Raw genomic sequence first — 25,104 nt, 5'->3', positions numbered from 1 at the left:
AGCCCATCCGTAAAGAACACTGTGTATATGTCAGTTTTCCTATGTGTACAAGTCTAAGAACATACAAGCTAAATGAGAGAAGATTTCCAATATTGATATTTCTGAATTTAAAAATTAAGGACATAGGGGATGCCTGGCTGGCTCGGTCGGTTAAGTGTCTGCCTTTGGCTCAGGTCATGACAGGGTCCTGGGATCGAGCCTCATGTTGGGCTCCCCGCTCAAAGGGAAGTCTGCTTCTTTCTCTCCCCGCTGCTCCTGCTCTCTCTCTCTCTCAAAAAAATGTTTTAAAAAAATAGAAATTAAAATTAAGGACATAAATTACTCTCTAAAAAATTTTTTTTAAATACTTTAAGTCCTTGAGTAGAAAAAAATCAAGGTGTCACACAAGTAATAGAAACCAAATACCAAACAAACCTACTTCATGCCATTCTTTAAAGGGGTGACCTCAATTTTCTAAGGAACATTAAAAGAACTGCAGCTTGGGGCGCCTGGGTGGCTCAGTCGTTAAGCGTCTGCCTTCGGCTCGGGTCGTGATCCCAGGGTCCTGGGATCGAGCCCCGCATCGGGCTCCCTGCTCGGCGGGGAGCCTGCTTCTCCCTCTCCCTCTGCCTGCCTCTCTGCCTACTTGTGCTCTCTCTCTGACAAATAAATAAATAAAATCTTTTTAAAAAATAAATAAATAAAAGAACTGCAGCTTAAGAGTATGGATTCAACACGAAACCTCTCGCCCTGAGCCAGCGCTATGGCTGCTCTCCCCCGAGGACTGAGCCTGACAGAAGAGCGGGGCACCTGGCGTTGACCTCTGGGGTCAGGCCGGGGACAGCTGGCTGCCTCGTCAGCACCCCTCACCCTTCGGCAATGCCGGGGGGGAGCTGGGATGAGTCTTGGAGGTCCTAGGACTAGCGTGTAAAATGGTTTGATCTGGGTCAGGATTTCCAGAAGAAAAGCACATTATCTTTTGTACTGAATTCAGAGCGTTTTCCCCTAGTCAGCTGATACTTAACAGCCTGGCAAGCGAGAGCCCCTTACAACATATAAAATCTCAGATGCGTCGAGAGCAACCCTAAGGTCAGCTTTTTTTTTTTTAAGATTTTATTTATATATTTGACAGAGAGAGACAGTGAGAGAGGGAACACAAGCAGGGGGAGGGGCCGAGGGAGAAGCAGACTCTTAGCGACTGAGCCACCCAGGCGCCCCCTAAGGTCAACTTTCAAAGACAAAAACAACTATGCCTCTAGGGTCTCTGTTCTGCCCTAAGTTTAGTGCGTTCGACCATCGAGTTTTCCAGGTGCGCGTCTCCCAGGGGCCACTGATACTACACAGCAGTTCTGTTAACAGTCAAAACCTGTCCCCTGCGATAGACGGAGCTGTGCTAGACCATACACAGCAAAGGGTTAACTGTAGAATCTAAGTGGGGGGCTGCGTGTGTGTTCACGGCGTCATTTTTTCCACCTTCCTGTGTTTGGAAATTTCCATAATAAAATATTGGAGAGAAAACTGCTTTCTAATGAAATTAGACTGTTAATGCCCATGGCCCTCTCCTTTCTTCAAACTACTGATTTGGGGAAAAAATCTCAGAGCCCTTCCTCTAGCCCTTGAAAATTCCAGGTGAATTAAAGATTGAAACATGGGAAGATAAAACCATAAAAGTACCAGGGATAAAAATAACCTATTTTTATATCGGGGTAGAAAGCCACAAGTATGACACCGAAGGTAGAAATCTAAAAGAAGTGACTAATAAGATGGACTATATAAATCCCAAACTTGTATGTTATAAAAACCGATAAAACCAAAGTGAAAAATGAAAAATAGGTGACATGACCTCCGTACAATCCCAAGGAAAGTTGACCTTTGCAGAATAGAAGGTCCCTGACAAGCAAGACTTGCTCAGATACTCACTGATGAGTTAATTAAAATCCGTCACATCTACGGAAAGCACAGGCAGAACAGTTAACATGTCCAGCAATCTCCCGGGAGGGGAGGGGGGGTTTGGGGAAAGCAGGGAACTACACCTTCTCTCTCTCCACTCAGGAGTTTATAACTTGCATGATACCCAACAGATCTGACTCACTTATGTTTCCTTCAGAAAAATCTGACAGTTTCATGGTGAAAAAATTAAACCTCAAGAGGCAAACCATAAGAGATGCTGAACTCTAGGAAACAAACTGAGGGTTGCTGGAGGGGAGGTGAGGGGGGATGGGGTAGCTGGGGGATGGGCATTAAGGAGGGCACTTGATGGAATGAGCACTGGGTGTTACATGCAACTGATGAATCACTAAATTCCACCTCTGAAACTAATAATACACTGTATGTTAATTAAATTGAATTGGAAAAAATTAAACCTCAAGAGGGAAAGCGGTCAGGCACGTTCATTCCTTGGCCTTATCTTTTCTAATGCGAAGTAAGCTGTTGACAGTAACAATCCACACGCAGATACAGAACCTACACGTACTATCACCTGGACCCTGTGTGTGACCTCTCTACAGGCTGGTGCTTCTGGAAGACCATAAAGGCACAGCATGGGATCACTACAAACACAGGTTATACATAAATTCATACACGTTAGTAACTTCTCAAACATACAAGAAGTCCATATAAAGAGGGCTTTTCTCAAAATACTTCCCACGTGCTCGCTTAATCTTTATAACATGACTACATTGAGAAGAGAGTAGAAAGAGGTTCAATGACTTCCCAGTGTTCTTAGAACCAAAATGAGTTTAACCTGAGTCTCCTGATACACTACTCGAGCTACAGTCCTTCAAGGCACCAGATTCCAGCCCAAGGCCCTAAAGGCCAACATCATAGCTAACTTTCCCCCCTACATGTATGCACAAGAGGCAAAGTACTTTCCGTCTACATGAGGCCCAAGCCCTGCTGATTACCACTGCCGGTGTGAATTTTACAGTCTGGGCTGGTGGTCAAGTGGGATGTGAGGTGGTGCTCACGAGGTCCAGCCCACAGGCACGGCTAGCCCACCCCACCCCACCCCATTCGTTTACGCCACAGTCAGGGCAGAGCTGAGGGAAGGTATTCACAGAAGACCCAGCCCCCACCATCATCATGGAGCAGCAAAGCGCAGGGAACAGTTCCCCAGGGAGCTTTTCAGACAGGCCTGAACTGCACGTTTGTTCTCTGGATTCAGAGAAAACACAAATGATATTACCATCCATATTCTTAAGTAAAAACTACCCTTCTTCTTCCCAAACCAGTTAAATGCCAGAAAGTAAACACGAAGCAAAGTACAAACCCAGACATTCTTTTGTTGATGTTAAACTGCTCACAAATGTCAGATGCCAGCACTGTGAGCTGGGGCCCAACAACGCTGTCCAGTCTTCGGCAAAAATCCAACGTGGGCTGTACAGAGGCTAATGAGTAATTTAAAAAATACCAGCAAGTTTTAGAATTCTTTGTGTCGAAAAGGTCAGTATTCATCTAACAGTCTTAATTACAGTATTCCAATGAAAACTTTACTGATCAGGAAAATAAAACAATTAAATGACTGGCTCTCCCTCCCCTCCCAAAGAGAAGAGAAACAAAAGAGTCAAAGTTATATTTAAGGTGTAAAAGAGTCGAAGACCTATCTCATTGTGCATATCAATTTAAGCACACCCCGTGGGCTGGTAAATTGGCTGGCTACCCCCAGTAGACCGAAGAAGGTCAAATATTTAACGCACAGCACATAGCATTCAGGGCCCAGCTGCTCTCTGGTCCTTTACAAACACGACCCCATTTAACCCCCTAAACCCCCTTTGATAAAGGTACTCTTATTATCACTTAACAGGCAAGGAGGCACAGAAAGGTGCCCAGGGCCCACCGCTAGGGAGCAGGTAGGCCAGGACGTCAAAAATACGAGGAAGAGCTAGTTCCCTGGCAGGGATCACAGAGGGGAGCCGTGCTTCACAGAGCGTCTATGACAACATGTTTACTGTTTAGGGATAGAACACAGCAAGGTTAAAGAGAAAAGGCTTATCTGCTTGGGCTGAAGTCAGATACAGGTGTGTACCTACCATCAATCATAAAGCACACAGCTGCACTCATGGCCTGGGAAGAGAAAACAAACCAAAGATTACAAAACGGCACAAAAAAGAAATTCGATGACCCAATGCAGTGGCCTTGTTTGAATCTTGACTTGAATCACTTGGTCAAGATATTTTTTAGTCAACTGGAGAAATCTGGATATGGACTGGAGAGCACAGAACATTAAGGAAAGTGTTTATTTTGCCAGGTGTGCTAATAACATGGTGGTTAGGTGGAAACAGATGCCTTTATTAGAGATGCAAATTGAAGCATTTACGAGTGAAATTACATGATCTATCATGTGCTAGCAAAAAAAAAGTACAGGGAAAACAGATGAAAGATCAGCATGTTAATTAAATTAAGCTGTGTGCTGGGCACCTGGGGATTCATTCTTCTAGTCTCTCTTTTTGTGTATGTTTGAAAATTTCCATGAACGCAGTTAAAAAGCCCCCAGCAGATTAATGTCCCCTTGTCACCCCTTTCATGATAGTGAATGTTGCCGCTGGGACACTGGCTACAGCAACCAAGACCATAAATCCAACAACCAGACACGTTTGAATGTATCACTGTATATGGTATACACCGCATGGTGGTGAAACAGTCACACAGAACACACGGCCTCAGGACGGAAAGCCACAGAGCTCCTCCTGAGGCCCGTTCCTGCAGGCAGCCACTTTTAACGGCTGTAGATACCACGGCTCTAGCGCCGCGGCCTTCAGATGTCACACTGGATCCCTCCTCACATCACGACAGGAATGAGCCCTCAGCAGCTTCCCTCTTCCTCCCCGTTGTTTAGAGCCGCTCCAGCTTCCCCACGGGTCGCCCCACAGCCCCGATGGCCCAGTTCTCACGCCACAGTCTCAGGCAGCAGCTCCTGGATTGCTGCTTTTCACACGAGCACACTTACCCCGCCCCCCGTCTCTGCACCTCTCCCCACACCCTCCTCTCAACCTCTGGCAGCTGTACCTCTCTTTCCACACAGTCATACCTAAGCATACCTGCACTATTTTGTAAGTGAATCGTAATGATCACCTGCTTATAAACAGGCTGCAACACTCATGGCTCACAGGCGAGTTCCATCCAGCATGTGTTTCTGTGTAATTTTGACTTAGATGCCAGCTAGTTTCCTACGAACATTCCAACTTCCAGCCTCTCCTGAGATACCAGCACAGCTGAAACCACCAGCTCTGCTTTCCGAGGTGCTGCCTCGTGGAGGTGAGTGGCCCCTGGCCTCCTTCCGACTCGAGCGACGCCGTGTTTGACAGCACGACTCCATACTGAAGCCCCATGCACTTAGGTCTACCATCTGCGGGGTTCCTGCAGGCATCTGCATGCGTGACTCCTTACAGGTTGGTTTTTTTTAAATGTGCCTTTCAAGTCCTTGTTTAAAAACTTGAAGAATTTCCAATACATAGAAAAGCACACAGAATGGCATGACAAACCCTGCAGGCCATCACTTCCCCAGTGACTGTCCGCTGGCACACAGTCCTACCCTTCGCCCCTCCCCTACCTACATGCTCATCTCAGATGCCACAGTTACTCCAGACACAGATCAGTTAGGTATCCACGGAGGACCAGGACTAGGGAGCCCATTCAAAATGGCAGCATGAGGAGCTCCACGGATTCTCCTCAGTCTAAACACCATAATTGAAGAAAATTATAAAAAACAATACTTCAAATTTCCAGAGGGAAACTGGCCAAAGGGCAGACAGCAAATGGAGGAATGTTTAAGAACACCCACTACATCTGAGTATTAACAGCATCAGTCTTTATAACTTCAGAGCCGTCAACACATACAGTATTAAAAAGAAGGAAGATCTCAAATCAAGAACTTAAATTTCCATCCTCAGACCTTAGAAAAAAAGAGTAAACTAAACCTAAAGCAAGAGAAGGAAGAATATAATGAAGATCAGAGCTGAAATAAATGAAATAGAGAACAGAACATCAATACGAAAAAAATACCAGAAGTTGGTTCCCTGAAAAGATGAGCAAAATTGAAAAACCTTTAGCTAGACTGCCTAGACCAAGTCAAAAAGAGAAGAGACACAAACCACTAAAATGAGGGATTAAAGAGGAGACACTATTACTGATTTATGGGGGGAAAAAAGATTTTAAGGCTATAACACTATGAAAAATTACATACGAACATACTGAATAACAAGCAGAACAAATTCCCAGTAAGACACAAACTCAAACCGACTAGAGAAGAAATAGACAATAAGACCTAGAACAAGGACGGAGACTCTTTCATAATGGGAAGGTTTCCAACAAAGAAAAGCCCAGATGTAGATGGCTTCACTGTGACCAATTATTCAAAGAATTAACAGCAATCCTTCACAAACTCTTCCAAAAAACAGGAGACGAGGAAACACTTCCCAACTTAGCCTGCAGCCAGTAGAAGCCTGATACCAAAACCAGACCACGACTTCAGGAGAGAAAAACCACAGGCCAGCATCCCCTCTGCCCCGAGCCCACGGGGCATCAGCAGAGCTCTGGAGAGCTGGGGCCTAAGGCCAGGGCCAACACCCAGTAAAACTCTGGAAATCAAGGCTCGAGAGAGCTTCCCTGGATGATAAGTCTCCGCACACGTCACACATCCCCGCTAGGAGAAATAGGCCCCGTGCTGTCTGCGCAGCTCCACCGGGAGGGGACACCTGGAAGCCTGGGCCTGGTGACTCCCGGATCCTGCCCCGTGCGCCTCTTCCCTGGACCGTCTTTCCTCTGCACCCCTTTGCTGTAATAAACTGTAACTAGGAGGGTGCCGGCTTCTCTGAGTCCTGCAAGCACCTCTAGTGAATTCCCGGGCCTGATGGTGGTCTTGGGGGCCCCTGAGCTAGCCCTGTGTCAGGAGCGAGGGTGGTCTCGGGGACTCCTGCACTTTGCAGTGAGAAACCACTGAACTGAATACATTAAATGGGCTAACTATACAGTATGTGAATTTTATCTCAATAAAGCGGTTTTGAAAAAAAGAACATTTTAAAGTAACTGTGATGCCATCATCCCATTTAAAATTCTACCTATTGACTGACTCAAAAAAGGAAATCCTATAAACAGAGTGTACCAGGATATTTCTTCCACTAGGGTTCAAAGTCATTCCCCCGTGTCATTCAGAGGGGAATGATTTTAACTTGCTAGAAAAGTGGGCTTTGCCCTACCCCAGTTATGGTTCATTTTCAGACACGTCTGTTTGTACACCTTCCCTGGAATTCTCTCCTCCTGTGCCATTCCTTAGCACCCCCAACATTCAATCAAATCTCGCAGCCATACTATTTTATGAATGCAGCATCTTTTATTCTGGAGCCCCTGCGCCCAGAACAGAGCCCCCCTTCCTCTGTTCCATTGCGGAAGTCCCTGAGAGGTGCTAACTTCGTCACCGACTCAGAGGTCTATCACCTCAAGCCTCCTTCTTACTGTTCTCCTGCGTCACGGCCACCGTTGTGGATTCCAAGGTATTCTCGTTCTTGGTCTCCTCACTGATTCTGATATACAACCCCATGCAAACCCGAAGAATGGATGCATGGGGTAACCTTTCTGAGACTTTTCACTATTAATACACCTTTCTTCGATCTCACCTGTGATGAGACCGTTTAGCTCAGCAAAGAATTCTACACTAAAAAACTCTCTCTCTCTCTGAACTTTGAAAGTCTTCCTTCCTTGTTACCTAACATCTGCTGCCAGTAAGGAAACAGCTGCTAACGCCCGTTTTATTTACAGGTGACCTGATTTTCCTTCTGGAAGCTTCTGGGCTCTTCTCTTTATATTTCTGAAACTGCCCACTGTGTGCATTGGAGTGGGTCTTTCTGATTCACTGTGTGAGACATTCAGTGGGCCTTTTCAATCTGGGAAATGTGTTCTTCTTCAGCTAGACATGTGCTCATAATACACTTGACTAATTTCTTCAACTTTTTATGAATCAAATGTAGAAATCCCTCTCTCCCATCTTTTCTCCATATTTTATTTAATTTTAAAATTTTTTTCTTTTTTAAAAATTATTTTTTTAATTTAAATTCAATTAGCCAACATATAGTACATCATTAGTTTTTGATGTAGTGTTCAATGATTTTCTCTATCAGTTCCAACAATATTATTGGAAATAATCCAATACCTTCTTTCTTGAACCCAAGATTTTCATCTCCGGTCATTTTATCTTATATTTGAGGCAGGGCAACTTATCTTTAACCCTTCTAATGAAGTTCTCCTGTCAAAAATTATATTTTCAGGGGACAGGGGCTGAAGGGTTATTGTTTAATGGGTACAGAATTTGGGGTGAAGGCGAGTTTTGGAAACAGACAGTGGTGACGTCTGTCCAATACTGTGAATGTACTTAATGTCACCAAACTATACACTTAAAAATGGTTAAAATGGTAAATTTTATGCTATGTGTATCTTGCCCCAATAAATAATTTTAAGAATTATGTTTTCAATTAACCTAAGTTTACTCTAGCCCTGAGTCTTTCATGTCCTGTTTCAGTTTTATAGATACACTTCTCTAATCTCTGCGGATGTTAATTTTTACAAGTTCTCTCATAAGTCTCCCAAAGTCATTTTTGTTTCTTTCAAGATCTACAGCTTTGTTTTTCCAAGCACACTAAAGGATGAGGGAGTGCGTGGCTGACCAGGGAGGGAGGCTCTGCTCTGGGGCAGGACGAGGGCAGCAGTTACATGGGCACCTAAATCACCGCTTTTCTCAGGTGTTCACATCCACACTAGCCACGTAGGGCTCCCCAGATTTTTTTTTTTTTTTTAAGATTTTATTTATTAGAGAGAGACACAGCGAGAGAGGGAACACAAGCAGGGGGAGTGGGAGAGGGAGAAGCAGGCTTCCCGATGAGCAGGGAGCCCGATGTGGGGCTCGATCCCAGCACCCTGGGATCACGACCCAAGCGGAAGGCAGACGCTTAACGACTGAGCCACCCAGGCATCCCCAGATTGTTTTTCTTTAAAAGGACCCTTGAGTGGCGCCTGGAAATGTCTGCCTTTGGCTCAGGTCATGATCCTAGGAAAAAAAAAACAAAAAAGGACCTTTGACTTTTACCCAGGGATACGTGCTCAGTTGCCTGTGTGTGTTTAAGGATGGGAAAAGGGGTGGCTGGCTGGTTTATATACAACACTTCACTTACTCCCCTCCCTTCCAAGCTCACCTCCCACTCCTGACTCCTTAGGTGCTGTCTCCAAACCAGGAGCTTCTCTGGGTTTCTGTGGGGGCACGTGGGCTCTTGCCTCAGTGCACCTCCTCCACTCACGTCCTTGGCCAGACTTCATCAGCACCCCACTTACAGCCCCTTCCTGCCTTCCAGGGAGAGAAGGATCCCTCCACTCTGATGTTCACCTCCACCCTGTGCTCTCACACCACCATTTCTAGGCCTTTACAAATTAAAACGTAACTATACTCTCAGGTGGGGAAGAAGATAAACACACATGCTTATTAGCCTTCTTTCTTGAACCCAAAACCACCTTTAGAAAACCCAACCTAACCTATCTGAGCTATGACTGGACTACCGTTACAGAATCAGCAAGCCCGTGCTTTCCAATCCAAGAAAGCAGAACTCACTGAAGTGTGGCCACAGCCCCGCACCGGAAGGCATCTAACGACGAGGCACCACGATCTTTGCTGGCCTCTGATGTGTGAGCACACGGGGCTTCAAAAGCTTCTGAGTCACAGCCTCAGACAGTGTCAGACAGTGATTCTTACACTAATAAGAAAAGCACTGAAAAGGAGCTGAAAATAAACCCACTGTTCCAGAGAAGCACCCATTTTGAGTTTTACAACAAGCAGAACTTTCAACATCTGTTCTGAGAAATATTTAAGAGGTGTGTAGGCACACTCACTCGTGTACAAGTGTACTGCAAGGAAGATTTACTTTCACATTAATCTGTACTCCTGGAGGGAAAAGCAGTTGTTACCTTATAAACAATTAAATGCAGTGCTTCGTAAGTGTCATCTGTATTTACAAAAATTTGGGGGAATCTGCATTTTGCTTCTGGATCATTAAGGTTCAAGGGTCCAGTAAGAAATCTGAAAAGCAAGCACAGAAGTGACTCAATTCAATTGGGTAAATGATAAACAGGAATGTGTAAGACAGAATATATTACCACTTAATATATATTCTTTTTTTTTTTTTTTGGAAGCTAGACATTACTTGGAAAACACCAAATTTCAGAGTCTGATAAAGTTTTAATTCACTGGAAACAACAGCATTTCCTTTGCTGATGACTGCCAATAAACAGCACAAAGGTAATTCAGTGTTGATGATTTTACCTTTGCCAAAAAAATAAAATAAAATAAAATCCAATACTATATGTCGAAGAACAGAAGTTCTACCTTCCATAATGCTGAAGATTTCCTGGCATCTCCGCCCTTACTGGAGAATCCCTTCCCGCCAACTGTAAACAAATTCAACATTGGGAAATGACTTATTAGATTTTCTCCTTTTGAAGCTTTGAAAACCGCATTCACACCTCCCAGTTGGCTCCGTGCCATTTTTCTGTGTCATTTGCTCATATTCCTCCCCACTAATAAAAGGGAGAGGGGATTACAAGAGCTACATAAAGTCTGCACTGACATGAACCAGAACGTTCATATCTTCATCGTACCCTATACTCCACAGACTGACTTAGTTCCTTTTATAGCAGTAACCGAAATTTCCCATGTGGTTAACGTAAGCTAGGCAATGACCACCTCATAGGACCCTAGCGGCAGCACACTCTTCCTATTGTCTCGTTGTGGAAACTCAAGTTAGTGTAAGTTCCCCAGCACACAGCACTCCTGTGTGGCAGGGCCAGGCGCCAACCCCATGCCTGTCTGACACCAAAGCCTTCCGCCAGGACGTCATGCCTCCTCACGATTTGTATCTGTAGCACACTCCTGAGACTCTTTTGCTGAAGATGCACTATTTCAATAAGCACAGGAAAAGGAAAAAAAACAAAAACAAAAACAAATCCAAGAGTCATGTTAGCTGAAACTTCTTTCTAAAAAATTCTGACATTCTTTTAGTCTACATAAAATTTTAGCATATAGCCACACACACACAAAAAAGGTTGAAAAACATCCTAAATCCAATAGTAAAAATGGGTATCTGACCCTCAGGTAGGCAGCCTGTACTGGGAAAAAAAGGCCTCATGCGTCCACACTCACATTGCCGTGTTGAATACTGTGGTTTCCTATTTTATAAGCCCCGCTCTCTGGGCAGGTAGGTAATAAAGTACCAGGGTTTTCTGCTGGGGCAGCTGCACTGTCACACATGGAAAAGCCTCCTGAGGGTGTGGACGTAAACAGGTGCTTTAGCATCAGGCAGATCCTAAGATCAAGTCGTGGCCCTGCCACTTCCTGGCGAGGTGACCCCGGGTATGTCATTGAAGCCCCCTAGCCTGAGTATCCTAGCTGTAAGGTACGGATAAGGTATCCTACTCAGGATCGTTGTCAGGATGCCAGGAGATAATTCACATTTGCTGGGCACTCAAGACAGTGTCTGGGACATGGTACGTACCTAAGAAACATGAGCCACTGCCCTCAAACTGCCTAGAAAGGAACTACATGCAGGACCAAGTCCTTCTCAAAACCGGACTTTCAATTTCTTATCAAAGAGGGTTTTTTTCCCTGTTGTTTCAAGTTATAGCCTTAAATGGGGAGGGAGCGAGCGAGCGTGTGTATGCACCTCAGCTGAAATGATTCGTGGGCTATGAATATTTTTCATCCTCAACCTAATGAGAGCTGCAAAAGGACACTTTGGGGAGAAGGCTGCAGTATTACTTATAGGTCTTTGCAGAAAATGGGAAAGTAAGCATCACAGTGGAAAAGCCAGGCAGGTAATAGAATATCTACAGAATGACACCTCATGCTTGTAGGTGACAAAACCACAGGATTCACCTTTCTTCTGTCAAAGATCCCAGGTGTTTTCAAGTTCCCAGAACCCTACCTAAAACCTGTTTCTCCGCTACCCAATGAATTGCTCCTCTTAAAAACAGACCTTTGCTATCGTACTTGAACATAACAAAACAAAGAGCTGACACACATGATTTTCTGTGTTAAGCGATACACAACCAGATAAATATCACACTAGCAACGTAATGTATAGGTCAGAGGTGCCCCACCGACCACCGCCTTACTCCACCCTCCTCCCCTGCCCCCCCCCCAGCCCCCCAGCCCCCCAGCCCGGTGGGCGTGTATGTATACATACAACATACACGTGCATAGAGAGAGACAGAGGCGGGGGTGGGAGGGAGGAAGACCAGTGCCCGGCCGTACCTCAGGTTCGATATGCCTTGGAAACAGAGACGTGGTGAGGTATTTGTATAAAATTCTCATGTCATCTTGTTCTAACCCACTCCTGAAATATCAGAAAAGCATGGTGTTAAAAGCCTGGAACTGGTCTTCTGTCTTCTTGTGGCTCTGATCATAATAAAGCTCCTCTTTTTTTCTTGTTTACATTATAGCCAGAAGCCCTTTCCTTGACTGGGAAGTTCCAGAAGGGAAGGAATTAAACTAGTCTGCCACCAGCACTTTATCCTGAGCCGGCAAAGGCGACTACTGTGTCATCCTGCATTTTACATGCCATTTTAAACAAGAAGTCACTGGTCTGATTTGATTTGACTTGATTCCCTGCTTGAATTCCATGTGGGATTCTTCAGGGAGCATTAATAACCACAACACTCCACTTCAGGTAGCAGACTTCTCTTCACTTTCCAGGCTATAGAGAAATGCCACCTGCTTGCACCCAGCCTCCCGGGAAACACTGGCCTGCTGTTGATGGGGAACTTGCTCCTACTCAGTCTCAGAAACGTTATGTGGATCTTAATTCTAGGACCAGTGTAGGCAGAGAGGAGGAAGAGAAAGCAACAAACTTTCAGGCAAGTCTAATCTGAAATGAGGCAAGAGTAAGCAGCATGTGGAAACAGTGCCGAGACACTGGCAGGCAGCAGACCCCATCTGAGATCAGTTCTCTAGGTAGGGATATAAACAGACCATGAGTCTGTGTCTGATCTTTTTCTATTCAAGACAACCAGAAAAAAAAAAAAAAATCCTGTGATGAAATCCAACTTTATTATAAATGAAGCCTCTATACCGTATTCCAGAGGCTCTCTCTTCTTTTCCCAGTGAAACCATCTGTTAGAGAAATTTGGCTTTCCTTGGCAAATCCATGCTGCTCCCTTCCTGAGACTCTTCCAATGCTGTCTCACCTCTTCCTTTTCCTCTACCGCCTCTCTCCTTCCCAGGTCAATTTTCATAAGGTCTTGTCCACAACTAAAACTATCAGGGGGGGAGCCCCAGCCCCTTAAGCAGGTTTGTTTTGTTTGTCCTATGACAACTCTAACTCTGAAAGTATTATGCGGCCAACTGGGCAGATGGAATCTCCAAATCAAACACATGAAAAGTCACCCGTTTTTTTTCTTTTACAGAAATAACTGAGGTAAGAAGACAGAAGGAGGGAAACAAAACAGGTTCTGGATGTTATTTTCCTTTTAAGACATTAGTAAGAAGTACCAGTAGGGAGGGGTTGTCGATGATAGGCAGAAGACACTACATAAATGACTATGGGCTGGGCAATTTCTTCTGGAGCTGCACTTCCAATAAGAGCAGCTAGTGGGGGGCACCTGGGTGGCTCTGTCAGTTAAGCATCTGCCTTTGGCTCAGGTCATGATCTCAGGTCCTGGGATCCAGCCCTGAGTTGGGCTCCCTGCTCAGCAGGGAGCCTGCTTCTCCCTCTCCCTCCGCTGGTGCTCTCTCTCTTTCTCTCTCTTGCTCACTTGCTCGCTTTCCCTCTCTCAAATAAACAAAATCTTAAAAAAAAAAAAAAAAAAAGAGCAGCCACTGGGCACATATGGCCACTGAACACTTGAGATGTGGCTTGCTGAAATGAGTGTAAAACACACGCTGGATTGCTAAGATTTAGCACGAAAAGAATAGGTCATTAATAATTTACGTTGTTTATGTGTTGAAATAATAAATTTTTAATAGCTCATTAATAATTTAAGCCTTTACAGGTTGAAATAAATAATTTTAGATATATGGGGCTAAAATGTTAATCTTACCAGTTTCTTTTCATTTGAACATAGCTACTAGGAATCTTAAAATTATATATGTGGCTTGCACTATATTTTTTTTTTTACATTTATTTTATTTAGGGGTACATGGGTGGCTCAGTCGGTTAAGCATCTGCCTTCGGCTCAGGTCATGATCTCAGGGTCCTGGGATTGAGCCCCTGCATAGGGCTCCCTGCTCTGCAGGGAGTCTGCTTTTCCCTCTCCCTCTGCTTGTGCTCTTTCTCTCAAGCGTGCTCTCTTTCTCAGGTAAATAAATAAAATTAAAAAAAAAAAAGACTTAATTTATTTGAGAGAGAGCAAGCCAGCAGACAGGGAGATGGACAGAGGGAGAGAGAGAATCCCAAGCAGACCCCCCCCTGTGCGTGGAGCCCAGTGTGGGGCTTGATCCTGAGTTCATGACCTGGACCAAAATCAAGAGTCAGATGCTTAACTGACTGAACCACCCAGGCGCCCCTGCACTATTTTCTTATTGAATGCCACCATTCTAGACCACAGGACATGAAGTAGGAAAAACCCTGTAAGAGGAGACGGCAGACAACACTACTTAACTGCTTACCATGTGTACTGTGACTAAGGCTTTGTTTTATTATTTCGCTTTAGATTTAATGCTAGGCATTAAATACCCTGGTATTGGTCATCTGGATAGAAAACTTAAAAAGAAAAATATTAAGTTGCAGCCAGGTGTCCAGAGCACAAAACCCCAAGCAGGCGAGTCCCACGTGGCCTACAGCGAGGCCTCGGACCACAGTAGCCCTCTCCAGTGTCTGCCACCCCCATCCCTACTTCCGCTCCCCTACAAAGAATAAATGAGGCGATAATGCATTATAATTATGGAAGATGTTACTATTGGGGGAAGTTCTTATTAAAAAAAGTTAAAAAGTTCCTTCCTTAGTGCAAATAAACAAATAGATAGATAAATACACAAAGCAAAAAATTCCTGCACTAACAGGCCCAAATGATTCAGGACTGCATCAATGGTTCACATCAAACAGGCAATAGCCTAGTCATGCTCAGAAGTGTAGGTGTTCTCTCAAAGTCTCTCAAATATGGTTACTATGAATAATTTTTTCTTATTTAAACTTATTTTTTGAAATAATTTTTTATTTATACTTATAAAGTTTATTTTTTTTTAAAGATTTTTTTTTTTTTTTTTTTATTTGACAGAGAGAGCACAAGCAGAAGAAGCAGGCTCCCGGTGGAGCAGGGAGTCCGATGTGGGGCTTGATCCCAGCACCCTGGGATCATGACCTGAGCCGAAGGCAGATGCTTAACCAATCGGTGCCCCTAAAGTTTTTTCTTAAAAAAAAAACTTTTCTTCAGCTTAAATCTCAACTGATCCATTTGAATGCAATGTAGAAACCTTCATATCAGGTTCAGTTTTGTCTACAATACAGATGTTATTGTCATGTATTAAATATAATCTAGTCAAGATCCAAGGGTATAGTCAACTTTGATTAACTTAGAAATAGCTAAACCATTTATTCATAAAAGCATTAACCTCTGGAAAGTAAATCAATTCACTAAAAAGAAAATTCTCTCAAAAAACAGGCCAAGAACTCTGGACAAGAAAGTTGACTGACATCCTCTTACCAAACAGTGGTAATGTCTAATCCCGTCATGGCCACTGCAACACCAAATCCATCCATTAAATGCAACAAAGTCCAAACAGAACTAGAAGATATTTTCTACTAACCATTTGCTTTGAGCTCACAACCATTTACCAAGCATCTACAATGTACCAGGTTCTGGCCATGTCCTGGGACAGACAGACGTTTCTACCTTCAATCAGATAATTTCAAAACAATATAATAAGTAGCAAACCAATCCAACAGTACACTAAAAAAATCATTCACCATGATCAAGTGGGATTTATTCTTTTTTTTTTTTTTTTTAAAGATTCTATCCATTTACCTGACAGAGAGAGACACAGCGAGAGAGGGAACACAAGCAAGGGGAGTGGGAGAGGGAGAAGCAGGCTTCCCACGGAGCAGGGAGCCCGATGCGGGGCTCGATCCCAGGACCCTGGGATCGTGACCTGAGCCGAAGGCAGACGCTTAACGACTGAGCCACCAGGTGCCGCCCCCCAAGTGGGATTTATTCTTGAAATGCAAGGGTGGTTCAATATTTGCAAAACAATCAACGTGATACCTATCAATAAGAAAAAGGATAAAAACCATATGATCATTTCAATAGGTGCAGAAAAAGCATTCAACGAAGTACAACATCCATCATGATAAAAACCCTCTGCAAAGTAGGCCTAGAGGGACCATATCTCGACATAATAAAGGTCATATATGAAAAACCCACAGCCAACATCATACCCAGTGGGGAAAAACTGAGAGCTTTTCCCTAAGGTCAGAATAAGACAAAGCATGTCCACTCTCACCACTGTTATTCAACATAGTACTGGAAGTCCTAGCGAGAGCAGTCAGACAAAAAAGAAATAAAAAGCCATCCAAATTGGTAAGGAAGAAGTAAAACTCATTATTTGCAGATGACATGACACTGTATATGTGGAAAACCCTAAAGGCCACCAAAAAATTATTAGAACTGATAAATGAATTCGGTAAATTCACAAAAATCAATGTACAGAAATCTGTTCCATTCCCATACACTAATAATGAAGCAGCAGAAAGTGAAATTAAGAAAAGAATCCTATTTACAACTGCACTGAAAACAATAAAATATCTAGGAATAAACTTAACCAAGGAGGTGAAACACCTGTACTCTGAAAACTATAAACCACTGATGAAAGAAATTCAAGACAACACAAATAGACATTCCCTGCTCATGGACTGGAAGAACAAATATTGTTAAAATGTCTATACGACCCAAAGCAATCTACACATTTAACAAAATCCCTTATTAATACACCAACAGTATTTTTCACAGAACTTGAACAAACAATCCTAGAATCTGTATGGAACCACAGAAGACCTCAAATAGCCAATGCAGTCTTGAAAACACAAAACCGGAGGCATCACAACTCCAGATTTCAAGTTATATTTATAACACAGTAATGATTAAAACAATATGGTACTGGCATAAAAATAGATACATAGAGGAGTGGAACAGAACAGAAAACCCAGAAATAAACCCACAATTATATGGTCAATTAACCTTCAACAAAGGAGGAATGAATATCCAACGTGGAAAAGACAATCTCTTCAACTAATGGTTCTGGGAAAACTGGATAGCAGCATACAAAAGAATGCACCTGGACCACTTTCTTACACTGTACACAAAAATAAACTCCAAATGGATTAAAGACCTAAATGTGAAACATGAAACCATAAAAATCCTTGAAGAGAGCACAGGCAGTAATGTTTCTGACATCGGCTGTAGCAACATTTTCCAAGATACGTCTCCCGAAGCAAGGGAAATAAAATAAAAAATAACTACTGGGACTACATCAAAATAAGAAGTTTCTGCAGAGTGAAGGAAACAGTCAACACAACTAACCTATGGAATGGGAGAAGGATATTCACAAATCCGATAAAGGGTTAATATCTAAAATACATAAAGAACTGATACAACCCAATACCCCAAAACCAAATAATCCAATTAAAAAATGGGCAGAAAACATGAACAGACACTTCTCCAAGGAAGACATCCAGATGGCCAACAGATACATGAAAAGATGCTCAACATCACTTATCATCAGGGAAATACAAATCAAAATTACAATGAGGTACCTCTCAGAATAGCTAAAATCAACAACACAAGAAACAACAGGTGTTGGTAAGGATGTGGAGAAAAAGGAACCCTCTTGCACTGTTGGTGGGAATGCAAGCTGGTGGTGATGCAGCCACTGCGGAAAACAGTATGGCGCTTCCTCAAAAAGTTGAATATAGAACTACCCTACGATCCAGCAACTGCACTCTTGGGTCTTTACCTAAAATATACAAAACACTAATTCAAAGGGATACATGCACCCTTCCCCATGTTTATAGCAGCATTATTTACAATAGTCAAATTATGGAAGAAGCCCAAGTGTCCATAAATCGGTAAATGGATAAAGAAGATGTGGCGTATACATACAATGGAATATTACCCAGCCATAAAAAAGAATGAAATCTTATCATTTGCAACAATATGGATAGAGCTAGAGACTATAATGCTAAGTGAAATAAGTCAGAGAAAGACAAATACCATATGACTTCCCTCATATGTGGAATTTAAGCAAGAAATGAGCAAAGGAAAAAAGAGAGAGACAAACCAAGAAACAGACTCTCAACTATAGAGAACAAACAGATGGTTACCAGAGGGGAGGAGGGTGGGAAGATGGGGGAAGAGGGGATGGGATTAAAGAGTACACTTATCAAGATGACAAAAATAAGATTTAAAAAAAAAAAATTGGGCTCCACTTGACAAAACAAAGCATTCAAAACTAAATACACGCATGCACACACACACACACATAAATACAATAGTAAGCAATAAGAATATATATTCTGTTCATGAACTATAAAATACTTCACTGGTATTTAAACACACCAGCTTCGTAACTAACAGTTGCCTCCCACAACGTGTTGTTTTTCTTGAAGCTCCTTCTTACGATGACTGCCTGGGGCCACCCTTGCCCCGTCGGCGTATTGGGGTGGGACCCCAGAGCAGTCCTATGAGCCACCGGAGCTGGACACTGCTTAACTCCAGGGGATGTCCTTCACAGAGACAAAGATGCCAAGAGGATCCCCAGGAGTTGGGCAACAAGCAGCCCTGGGAGCTCTGCTTCCAGACCCAAGCCCACTGGTCATGCTGGTTCCACGGCCTCTCAGCAGGAGCTGCTGACTTTGAGCGGGGCCTCTTGCTCTGGGCCTGTACCCTTTCTCACCCCCAGAGTTCATGCCTACGTCAGGGGTTATGCTGTCAGGCGATCGGAATCTGAGCCACCTTCCTCTGACAAGGGCACCTGACATCACGGACTGCTATGGGATTCTAGTCCATCCCTCCGTCTCCTTGCTGGGTGCAGCCTTTCCAGCACCTCCCTGGAAGTTCGGCCTCTGGAGGGCCGCTCCCTCGTCAGACCTGACTCCCTCCAACCCTGGGTAACTCCCCTTCAACCTCTCACGGCAGCATTAAGAATTTCATTTTACTACCACAGCGTGAATATCATAAAAAGCAACTAGAACAAGGCCAGCTAATACAGCATTAAGTGTCCTGCTAAACTATTTGTTAAATAAAAAAGGAGGGACGCCTGGGTGGCTCAGTCGGTTAAGCGGCTGCCTTCGGCTCAGGTCATGATCCCAGGGTCCTGGGATCGAGTCCCATATCGGGCTCCTTGCTTGGCGGGGAGCCTGCTTCTCCCTCTGCCTGCCTCTCCCTCTGCTTGTGTTCTCTCTGACAAATAAATAAATAAAATCTTTTAAAAAAAAAAAAAAAAAATAAATAAATAAAAAAGGAGACACCTTTTCATCTGGACTTCATGTTGTTTTCACAGGAGAAAACGAATTCTACATGAAAACTCATCAATGTGTTCCACAAACAGATTCAAATTTCTTTGGATTAGCTTCTTTCTCTTCCTAAAATGATGCTACAAGATCTCAGCAGGGAGAGGATGGATTTCCAGAAACCACGACTGCCCTTTCTGTTAGCTGAACTCAAGTTTTCAGGCTCAAATACGGCCACATCCTTAACGGCAGAAAGTGGGGTACAGTCCATGGAAACATGAAAACTGAACACGGTGAGCCCCCGGAACAGCTCCTGAACCCCAGTAGCCCATCTCAGATCATCAGCTGGCTCCAGGTCTCTCTCAGGGCCACAGCCTCTATGCGGTCAGTCACCTGCCTATCCACACGGCTTCTTCCGGAGCTGTCTTAGGTAGCGGAAAGCATTTAGTTATAGTTCATCTTTTCTTCTCAAGTATCAACACTTTCAGAGAAATTGTTTTTGTTTTTACTACAGGATGCACCTTTGGTTGCCAGTGGGTAAGTTCCTGGTATTATAGCACATGTAACCTCTTGGGTATTTTTAAAAGCCTAAAGAAAGTATGCAAAGTATGCTTTCCACATTTACTATACCGTTTCTTTAAAGAGGTTTTTGGAAGAACACCAAAATAAAAATAGGATTCCTAAACTTAACTCGACAGGAACATTTTCTCCACCTTTCATGGATCCAGTTTTAAACTCCCCTGCTTGATCATTTTAACCCAAATTACCCTACCTTTGGTTTAAATAATCACTGCTTTACTTTGACAGTTACCTATAAATATGCTTCCTACCTTGCCCCCTTGCTATTCATTCCAGTTTGATAACCTGCTGTCAATCCAGTCGTTGCTGTTTTTATTATCCTAAAAGATTTTCTTCTTTTGTTTGACAAGCCTTAGGGTGTACATACCAGATTAGTTGATCGTTATAGAGAAAGGCAGTGTATTTGACTATACTCAGGCTTTCCTCCATTCTATTAATAAAGGACTGGATTTTCAAATAAGTCATTTTATCCAATGGGAAGAAGCTGATTCCACCAAAAATGTCAAGGAGATCACATGACTGCAAATGCAACGTTTGCAAGTACTGTAGGAAAAAACAAGGCATTAAACTTACTGTGAGTACACTGAATATAACACTGACAGCTGAGAATAGTCAGTCAATTTATGGTATGATTACATACTAGCACACTGATAGGCCCAGTAAGCAGGTGAGCCACATCTAACTGGATGTGAAATTGGTACCAATTTCAAAATACAAAGTTCAAACATAAGTCATTAATCATTATTCAAGATTGTCTTATCTCTTTGAGTTAATTCCTTATATGAGTGCTCCTCAAATTATATTAATCTCATTAGGGATCTACACAGTGATATCATGGACAGACAGTACCATCTTCTACTAAAATAACATCGAAAGGATAGGTAGTCAGTTGCTGACAGATAGGAGAGTAATGAAGGCAAGAAGAACAGGAATTAGGAGACAGCATGAGAGTAAATAATTATGGTCATTAAAGTGCAGGAACAAACAGGAAACAAAATTCATAAAAATGAAATGATTCAAAAACAGATCAAAGGTAGTTCAGGGAAAAAAAAATAGAGAATTATTTCTCCAAAAGGTAACCTGAATTCTACCAGAGGTAAGCTATATAAAATTTAACTTACAGTATAACAGAGTGACAACTATATCAGCACATTCATTTATCATTTGGGGAAAAACTCACTAAGTAATAAAATCTATCATGGCAAAAAATTTTACGTCAATACAGATTAAACAATACTCTGTTTAGTGAACAATAATCAATCCATAAGAATGTAGGACTCAGGGCAAGAGTTTAAATTCGGCTAATTAACCAATCACCATGCAGTACGTTCGCTTTTGAGTAAGCCCACACAGACGCAGGTAGAACGAGGATGAAGCCAAAAGGTCTCCAAAATGATGTAGGGGTGCACACAAACGGCAGGATGCTCTGATCCTGCACAAAGGGTTACCGAAAGATTCAAAATGGAAGGAAGTTTTCTCCCTATTCTGGTTTTGCCACAATGTATCTTAGTTTTTGTCACTTTCAAATCAAGAAACAAACTTGTATGTATATTTCTAAAAGTCTCTTTGAAGACTACTAAAATTATAAGTAAAATTCAAAATACTTACCCGATGGAAGAATTTCTCTAATCTTTCTTTTAGGAGCTTGACACCTCCATCTTCCATGGCTCTCAGAAATGTCCCATTAAAAAGCTAATAATGTAAGATTTTTTTAAAAAGTCAATTTCTTACACCCTTCAATTTGCCAGTATAACAGATTCTTCTTTTCCTTTTAGATTAACTCATTCACCTTATTTAATCCCCTCTATTATTTTTAAACATACAAAATATTTACATGAGAAAGCCTGAATTATAAAATAAATCACAAAAAAGCAATACTTTGTTAATTGAGATTTCTATGTAATCACCTAATCCCTTGGGGCATTTTTTTTTTAAGATTTTATTTATTTATTTGACAGAGAGGGAACACAAGCAGGGGGAGTGGAGAGGGAGAAGCAGGCTCCCCGCGGAGCAGGGAGCCCGATGCAGGGCGGGGCTCCATCCAGGGACCCTGGGACCATGACCTGAGCCAAAGGCAGACGCTTAACAACTGAGCCACCCAGGCGCCCCGGGGCATGTGTTTTTAAGTAGGCTTCTCGCTCAGCATAGACACCAACACTGGGCTTGATTGAACTCATGACCCTGAGATCAAGACCTGAGCTGAGATCAAGAGTCGGACGCTTAACCGACGGAGCCACTCAGGTGCCCTGCATTTTTTTAAATCTCAACTCATACCTAAGTTTCACTTCATATAAGTAATATCGCCACTCCTTAAATCACACAAATATCTGCAGTATGCCTTTTCTTTCCTCAAGCACATGGACTCTCTTTTTTACCAACAGGGATACATTCCTAGTACAAGGCTGGGAATAGAGAAAAACTCAGTACTCAGTGAATAAGTGTGGACATAAACCTCAGTGCTGTTTCAAAGGCACCATTATTCTTCCCCTAAAACAGATACGTACTCACCAGGCAGTCATCGAAAGAATTAAGATTTTTAAACGATTCCTGTAAACAGGGGTAACTGGTTAGACTAACTTCAGAAAGCGCGTCCTGCTTACCTTGTACATACTGTAGCACTGTCGTAACACTGAGCTATAAACCTTGTCCTGCGAACACACACACACAGATCTCAATTCAAGCGCAAAAAAGTCCATGGCACAGCAAATATACAATACTCTTGGCAACACAATATAATGCTTGTAAGCTTGGACCCACAACTTTTGTGGGTGGACAATCAGATGTATTTAAATTCAGTTATGAACCAGTAAGCCCAATTTTATGAGGGCTCTTAACAGATGCTTAGAAGGCATTAGTGAGACAAGATATACATTTTTATACAATTGTGCTAATATAAATAGACATAAAATTTCACTCTGCATATCCTGAGAATCTTCTGCAAAAGTGACATAGCTTAAATTTGACCAAGTCACTCAACATTTTCTAGAAATATGAAATGAAAAATGACACATTACCAACAACTCCTCCTCTTGGTATTCAACAACTGGTTTTCCATCTTTACTTTGCTTTTCAATTATAGGATTCCGAACAACCTACACAGTTTTGATAGAAAGAAATTACACAATGACCCAATTATAGAAGTTTTAAATTTTCCCTTAAATGAAAAAATGTGAACAAGTCACAACACCAAAAACACAACTTCTTAAAACAGCCCCAAGAACAAATACACTGAATAGGAGTTTGATTTTAAAACTGCAACCAACTTTATTGTGATTTTGCTTTGCAAAAGCTAGAGGACTTTCCTAAAGTCCTAACAGTAAAGATCACCCATAACTTCGCTACACAAATTCAAAAAGATGTACTGTGTATGTAAATACCATGACCATCCAGAAATTCTCTTCTGGTTCATTGAAGAACTGTCTATTCTTCTGTGTATGTAAAGACTTTGCAGGTTTTGATGGACTAAAGGTCCTAAAAAGGTTAAAAAAAGAATATGTTTGGGATGGTTCTCCAAGTTGTACGAGGTGTAAGAATTCACTGAGCTCTGCAAAAGCGCATTTAAAGGCGTTACCTTGTAAACTGTACAATAGCTTCACATAATCCAACATTTCTAATTTTCTCATTCTTTTCTACTTCATTTGGATGGTAAAACAAAATTTTATTTTCCTCCTAAAGTATGAAGAAACAGAATCACATTAATATAAGCATTTTTTTCTTCATCTCGGCTGTTGAGAATGTTAACATCAACCTCTCACGTCACCCATGCTAGCGGCAAAACAAAACAAAAACCCTTTTCAGAAAATCAAGAGTTATCTTCCCCTCAGTCTGTAAACAACGCTCACCACCCTGGAAGGCAATTGTGATACTCCGTTAAGTCACATGTCAACTGGAGGCTCACTAGACAATTATTCTGAAAACTCGATCTTAGGGTTTCTTTCTTCATGCTCATTTGCAAAAGACCAACATTTGTAAGAAATAAGCGTGTGCGCACGTGCGGACACGTACGCCTCCCGGCGAGTAAAGCTCAGCAGGTTCACGCGCATTTGGACTGACAGCTTCTAAAAGGACCGTGATTTGCTGCCAACAGAACCGAACTCCCTTTTAGGAAGTCACCGTCCTCACCTATGAAACAAAAACCCATCCCTGGAATTTATCTATCAGTTCGGAAAAAAACTTTCCTAGGGTCCTCCAAGCCTGCGTTATTTTAGGGTTACAGTCCACCACTCTCGATCCACGCATCTAGTCGGGGACTTCCAGGAACAAAAACGTAAGCTCAATTTTAGTCACCCGGGATTGGCGCAAAAAGACTCAACCCGTGTGGAGTGATAATTAGCCTGCCGAGCCTTCATTCAATACCCAGGCTCTGATCCAGGACCCGAGAGAGACCCTGCCGGCGTTGTCTGGCCCCCACTTATTCCCTGGCCCGGGAGCACGCCCGGCACAAAGCCTCGGTCGATGCCGCCCGAGGAGGGGAGTAACAGGTGCTGCGCGGTGTCCCCTCCCGGGCGCGCCCCCACGGCTCCGCAGGCCCGTCGCCGGCCGGCCGGCCCGGCCGCCCCCGCCCTCGGGCCCTCCTCCGACGGCCGGCTGACAACGGCGCGCGGCCCCTTTCCGCGTACCTCGCCCTCGCGCGGCCCGAAGCGCGGGTTGTAGATGAAGAAGCTCAGCAGCGCCGGCGGGAACTGCTTCTCCTGGGCCGCCCCGGGCCCAGCCCCGGCCGCCGCTGCCGCCATCCCGGCCGGCCCCCGCCTCGGGAGCCTCCCTCTGCCGGCCCAGAGCCAGCTGCCCCGAGGAGACCGCACTTCCGCCTCACTCGCGGTCGCCCCGGAAGTGGTCGCCGCCGGCCCGGAAAAAGAACCCGCAGCCCAGCGTCCGCTTCTGGCGAGCGCCCCGGGGGGGTTCCTTCACGTTTGTTTCCCTGGCAGGTGTTTCTTATTTGAGAGTGAAGGTGAAAGTGAAACTTTTTGTTTGGTTGCTCCCAGATATCTGTCCTGGCTGAAGCGAGGGCTGCGTATTTAAAGAAAAATAGAACGGGCATAGTTTCTTTCTTTTCTTTGGAAGGGAGAGTGGAGGCGCA

At 43.3% G+C, this 25,104-nt stretch overlaps 1 protein-coding gene across 1 annotated transcript in view; it reads right to left on the bottom strand.

Moving 5' to 3' along the window:
• CCZ1 (CCZ1 homolog, vacuolar protein trafficking and biogenesis associated) overlaps positions 1–24,840 on the bottom strand; it is a 30,170-nt gene extending 5,330 nt beyond the window's left edge. Inside the window, exons 1-12 of the mRNA XM_021680232.1 lie at positions 24,647–24,840; positions 23,599–23,696; positions 23,405–23,498; positions 23,042–23,119; positions 22,628–22,675; positions 21,636–21,719; positions 20,395–20,570; positions 12,263–12,344; positions 10,340–10,401; positions 9,922–10,033; positions 4,008–4,041; positions 3,248–3,365 (exon numbers count right to left, since the gene is read on the bottom strand). Of these exons, the coding sequence (XP_021535907.1) occupies positions 3,248–3,365; positions 4,008–4,041; positions 9,922–10,033; positions 10,340–10,401; positions 12,263–12,344; positions 20,395–20,570; positions 21,636–21,719; positions 22,628–22,675; positions 23,042–23,119; positions 23,405–23,498; positions 23,599–23,696; positions 24,647–24,760 (1,100 nt within the window). The 5' untranslated portion in view covers positions 24,761–24,840. The remainder of the gene's footprint in view (positions 1–3,247; positions 3,366–4,007; positions 4,042–9,921; positions 10,034–10,339; positions 10,402–12,262; positions 12,345–20,394; positions 20,571–21,635; positions 21,720–22,627; positions 22,676–23,041; positions 23,120–23,404; positions 23,499–23,598; positions 23,697–24,646) is intronic.
• Between the last annotated feature and the right edge of the window lie 264 nt (positions 24,841–25,104).

This window comes from Neomonachus schauinslandi, chromosome 5 (genome assembly GCF_002201575.2).
Source record: "Neomonachus schauinslandi chromosome 5, ASM220157v2, whole genome shotgun sequence".
Lineage (NCBI taxonomy): Eukaryota > Metazoa > Chordata > Mammalia > Carnivora > Phocidae > Neomonachus > Neomonachus schauinslandi.
The sequence above is the reverse complement of the archived record's forward strand: the minus strand, read 5'-3'. Positions and strand labels throughout refer to the sequence as shown.